Consider the following 5961-nt stretch of genomic DNA (forward strand, 5'->3'; position numbering starts at 1 on the left):
GTGAGCAAGCGGCTGTGTGGTGCTCAGTTGCTGGCTGAGGTTAAACCACAACAGCCCACAAAGTCAGTCTTGTACCTGTACAGAACTCTCCATTTCCGTGGCATTTTTATGCTACTCCTCATGTTTGATCAGAACTCTGTTCACCAAATGCTATAAGGACCAACCTGAAGGCTGCTGAAAGGCTTTTAGAGGAGATAAGGGATGTTGATTTCACACAGTTCAAGTGAAACAGGTACCTTGATTCCTCCCCAGGAGTGATTAGACAGAAACTCCACAGGGCTTGTGACTCTGGTCTGTGCTGGGTATCTTAGTAGGAAATCCAGTTCTACTGTGTTGATTTCTTTACTCATCAGAAGTATCTGTAATTCCAAACAAACAAAATATCCTTGAGCAGCCAGGATACAGAGCAGCAATATACTCTAGCAGATTAATTATTCAACTCACGTAGCTGCCAAAGTGTGGCTAAAAAGTACAGTGCCCCATGTTGGAGAGGTGTGATGAAACATACCATGTAGGTGCTTTGGGTCTCCCCAAAAGAGGACCAGGAACGAGTATGGAGATTGGAAATGCAGGAGGACCAAAGTTTGGGAAAACTGTGTAGCAAGGGCTGTGATCCAGATTCATAGTTAGCACACTGAGAAGTCCCTGCCAGCAGAGACACAGGCTGCAGGGTGTGCTGCAGGTCCCTGTGCTTGATATCTTCAGCTAGAGAACAGATAACTTTATTGGAAGGAACCAGAGTATGCATCCCTAGGGCATGCTACCAAGGTCTTGTCCATCTCTCACTATCTTGTTCAATTTTGAAAGTAAACGGAGACATACTGAGAGTGTTTTGAAAAACAAACAAACAAACAAACAAAAAACAAAATGAGAAAAAAAACCAAAAAACGTATGGTACGTGCACATAGAGAATAAGCAGGTCCCTGAATTCTCAAGCACTGGAGAGCATCTGGGCCATTCAGCTACTACCAATGTTTTTACCACCAATGGTGGCTTTCTGGAATATATATTTATATATATAAAAAAATAGATATGTATAAATATTATAAATATATATATTTATGTATGTATATCTGTGTGTGTGTATATATACTTACTTTCTCTTTTACACATGGTATTTTGGTATGAAGAATTAAAAAAAACATGGCAATCAGTGGATCAAGGTTAACTAGACCTGCATAGTGTTTCAGCAGTTGAAACTTAGTTCATATCTGCATTCTACATGTCAGGACATTCACACAGTCATTCATTGCACAAACTTAATAACAACTTCACAACATCATGCCAAGCACTATTTATTGATTGAATTTGATTTCAGCATAGGGATATACAAAGGTCTCCTTGCTCAGATCGTAGACTAAAAATTATACTAACATACTAGACAAAAGACAGCAGCTATGTAGCAAGCATTTCTTTCGGATAAAACCAATAAGCCTTCAAGACCAGCTTGCTTTCCCCTTTTTTTCAGGTCCCGTAAGCAGGTATTACTCTCTCAAACAACCATTTGTCAGCATAACGCATATCAAACACAGCATCTGTGACTGTTATCAGCAAGAGAGGCAGAGAAGAAAATCAGTTCCCCAGCCCTTGTATTTGCTGCTCTGATGCTGAAGGACACAGCTGTGACAGTTTGAGCTTTCTCTGCATGCCAATATCTTTGCCTGTAAAATAAATCATTGCATACAAATTGCATGAAATGGTGGTGTTTACCTGGAAGGTAACTTGAGCGGTGTAGGTCAATTTATCACACTCAAACAGCCCCCGGGTTGTGTACTGGAACACGGAGAAGGTAATGCTGTCGATGAGGTTCAGCACGCGCACTGCGAGGCTCTCATCTGGAGGCGCCCTCTCAATGGCTTTCTGAAACACGATGCTGAACGCCTAGGTGGGGAGACACAGAAAGACACCGGTGGTGTCTAGATGCTCTTTGCATGCTCCTGGGTATCACCTGAAGTGTTGCAATAAGTGAAGCCAACTCAGATACTGTATCCCTGGGGCCACAAACAAAGTATTCCCATCTGCCCAGCAGTGTGGCCCACCAGCTCCAGGAGGCAGGGGAACATATCTAAAGACCAGACCCTGTATCTGCCTTTGGCTGCTTTTTCAGGAACATACAGCCAGGCAATGATGACATTCCCTGTGACATTGCGCTCTCTTGGGCTTGAGAAAGTAGTGCAGAGACAGTCTGACTGAATTAAGGCACAATGGATATAGGAAACATTTCTCTGACCAAATGTGTTCTTTCATAGGGATGACACAGCCCGCTTTCTCTGAAAATGTTGAGCCAAAAGACAGCGGTGTTCCCAGAGGAAAGCATACCTCCCATTTCACAAATGTTTCAACTTAGAAAAAAGCTTTTGCCCTAAATAAAAAAAAAAAAAGTCCTGTGAGTATTTTACTGTCTGGATTCAGCAAAGGACTAGATGAGAAGGGCAGGTGGGACTTCATCTGGTAGAAGTGGGATTAACCAGTCAGTAAAGTCCCCTCGGGGATGGGTGCATGCATCGAGAATGACACTTTTATATAAGATACTAAGGATTCTTATAACAATATTTCTGATCTAAATGAGAAAAGACAAAAAATTTTCAGAGCTGTCTGAAGAAAACTCATTAACAAATTATCAAATGCAACGGGAAAAAGAAAAACAAAAAAAAAGCCTAAGTCTTGATGAGCAATGCAAAGGCTCTATACAGTGGGACCCAGCTAATAGGAAATAACCAGGCCAATACAAATTAATAGCACCAACTGGACGAGGCATGACTGTGTTGGCAGCATTATTTTTAGGGTTCTACAATGGAAAAATGATGCCTCAACAAATTAAAGTTAACATTCATACCTACTGCATTATTAAATAATTGCAGAATGCATTTTCCTGCTTAACATTTCTTTAAATTCTGTTAAAACATGCTGCAGAGTAGCATATAAATCTTGTGTACTCTAATTTATAATGGGCTTCTAGCTGTGTGGTAAGTATTTTAAAATCATCTCTGTGCATCTTTACATGATGTTTTATGACCTGTCATCAAAAATTTATTAGATATAAAAAACATTTCACCCAATAATTTTCTATGTATTTATACACATTGCTAATGTTAACTGGAAAACATAAACCAAACAAAATATAGAAGATGTAGATTAAGGGTGAAACCTCAGAAACTGCTGTATCTCTTATGTATGTGTAAGGAATGAATCTTTCAAAGGGAACCCTTGCACAAAAGATATTCTGTACATTTTCCTGGTAAAATTATTTCAACCTATGAGTCGTAGATAACAAAAAATAAAAACGCCTTTGTGGATGAGGCTCAAAATATTGTATTCTCTTCTCAATCACTTTTTCAAGGTCACTTGTCAAAGTAAGAAATCATTTGGAAGAAGTTCTAGACCAGGATGCCATCTCAATTAACCCTCCATCCCCTAAAATACCTCTCTCCTGTGGTAAAAAAAGGGTCTTCCATTTATTAAAACATTAAAACCAGAACTCTTCAATAAATAACCCAAAATGTCCTCGGGTCTTTACTGGCCAGACCTATTGAGACTACTCTGCCAAGGCAAGGGATTGTCTGCACTTTCATTTTTACTGCAGCAGGTCCTTAGAAGCCGCTCAGGGACCAAGACTTCCCCAGTGTCTTGGGCAGCACATGCAGAGCACAGCAAGAGGGGACCCCTGTTTAAGCAGCTTCAAAGATATAGGGGATGGCATGAAAGAAACCCCACTTCCTACCAGTCAAGGAACAGAAAACACTGATTAAGTGATGCCCAAACATGAAGCAAAGACATGAACTATGAATTCACTACCAGTCATATGTTTCGTTCTAAAGATCGAGCTCCTCCGTTGTGGCAAGCAGAGTCTCACCCTGTTCACACCTGCCATAAAGAGCAGCACTGGTGTCTCAAAGATAGTCAAGGAACTTGGAAAACATGGCCATGCTCTCATTCCCACAAAAGCTACTGTCTTCCCGCTGGGCTCTGCTGCCACATGGCAAGTGGGATGGTTCAGCCTCATCACTATGAGTAGTAATAATTACATTGAAATCAACCAGTTACGTTGGAAATGTTCTACAGGTGATCTGGTGAGAACAGCTCCAGGTGGGAGTGTTCTCCGAAGGAGGGACATCATTCCTAGTTCTCCATGTAACATGTCCATGTACTACAGAGCTACATTTACTATGCAGGCAAGGGTAGTCTAATTAGGCAAGAAAGAAAAGTAGCAAGGCCTTTGGAACACAGACCCTTTGGCTGTGTCTCTTCCACATTTATTTTAGGAGCACAGAGCAAGAAGTGGTCTCTCTCCCAGAATGGTCCCCATTGGGGTGTTCATACTGCCATCATGAGCATGCCTGTAGCTGAGACTGCCAGCGGCCACACTGCAAGGTGGTAACACACCCATAAATTCTATCTGGACTTCTAGTCTAAGGACATTTTAGGCTGTAGGCTTGCTTGTCTGTCTGATGGTCACACAACACTGTGAGAAGAGCAGAAACACAGCCCTCCAGAGGACTGCTCCAGACTGTAGATAAGTGTGTGTGTGGGCCCATACCAAAAGGTGGTGAATATTCAACTCATGCACATACCACCTATTCCTTCACACCAACCATACGCAGACACTAACCCAAAGTTAGATTTCACATCATGCTGTCGACTACCTGAAAGGCTTTTGTAACAGTAATGTCGGAAGCATCCAAGCTCCTGAAAGCCCAGCTGCTTGGGACTCTTCTTGTGTTGCAGAGGTGGAAGTAGGAATGACTTGCCTTTTGTACAGAAGGTGGCAATAAATCCCCGGTGATGTGGTCTCAGTGGGACAGAACTGTGTTTAAAGAGTGATATGATGTTTTAATATTGTGTCATTTGGGAAGTCAGGACTGTTTCAACATCAAGGTCTTGGATAATCATTAAGGGCTGCGGCAATTCCTGTTAACTTATGAAATATCTGCACAGGCATTATGACCCTGATGACATCACAGATACAGAACCAATGCAAATATAAAGAAAAGATTAACTAACGGACCAAGTGACTCCAAATGCTGTGTAAAATCTCTGTGTATAAATATATAAAATACATAGAAAACAGTACTTTGTTGGCTCTTCCCCATATGATATCTTTTAAATCCATTGCTCCTGTTATTCTGCCAGGCCAAGGCTGTGAATATGGAAGAAAGAACAAATGGCTTGTAAGGTTCTGCTTTGCAAAGAAACTTCCTGGATTTTTAGTGATAGACAATGTTAATGCATTGCTAAGTAAGACTTCAACTGCTTAGAAAGAAACCAAGCAAAAGAAAGAAAAGCTAATTACCCAGCCCCCTGAGCTGGAAGACAGGGATGGGGAGCAGAATCCAAGGGGATTCCCCATAATTCAAGGGGAAGCAGTTAGCACCCTGCTACACCACTCAGACACACAGAAGTCTGTGGGGCCAGATGGGATCCACCCGAGGGTACTGAGGGAGCTGGTGGAAGCGCTCACAAAGCCACTTTCAATCCTTTATCAGCAGTCCTGGTTAACGGGAGAGGTCCCAGACGACTGGAGGTTAGCAAATGTGACATCCATCTACAAGAAGGGCCAGAAGGATGATCCAGGGAACTACAGGCCTGTCAGCCTGACCTCGGTGCTGGGGAATGTTATGGAGCAGATCATCTTAAGTGCCATCACGCGGCACGTACGGGACAACCAGGTGATTGGGCCCAGTCAGCATGGAATTATGAAAGGCAGGTCCTGCTTGACCAACCTGATCTCCTTCTATGACAAGGTGACGCACTTAGTGGATGAGGGAAAGGCTGTGGATGTGGTCTACCTGGGCTTTAGTGAAGCCTTTGACACCGTTTCCCACAGCATTCTCCTGGAGAAACTGGCTGCTCATGCCTTGGGTGGGCGTACTCTTTTCTGGGCAAAAAACTGGCTGCATGGCCGGACCCAAAGAGTTGTGGTGAATGGAGTTCAATCCAGCCGGTGGCCAGTCACAGGTGGTG

The 5961-nt window shown here is 42.7% G+C and overlaps 1 protein-coding gene across 1 annotated transcript in view; it reads right to left on the reverse strand.

The window, feature by feature from the left end:
• The window catches only part of DNAH9 (dynein, axonemal, heavy chain 9), a 212133-nt gene that overhangs the window by 63451 nt on the left and 142721 nt on the right, over positions 1-5961 (reverse strand). The window contains exons 58-59 of the mRNA XM_009334073.1: positions 1711-1881; positions 237-359 (exon numbers count right to left, since the gene is read on the reverse strand). Coding sequence (XP_009332348.1) covers positions 237-359; positions 1711-1881 — 294 coding nt within the window. The remainder of the gene's footprint in view (positions 1-236; positions 360-1710; positions 1882-5961) is intronic.

This window comes from Pygoscelis adeliae, unplaced genomic scaffold (genome assembly GCF_000699105.1).
Source record: "Pygoscelis adeliae isolate BGI_AS28 unplaced genomic scaffold, ASM69910v1 Scaffold11, whole genome shotgun sequence".
Lineage (NCBI taxonomy): Eukaryota > Metazoa > Chordata > Aves > Sphenisciformes > Spheniscidae > Pygoscelis > Pygoscelis adeliae.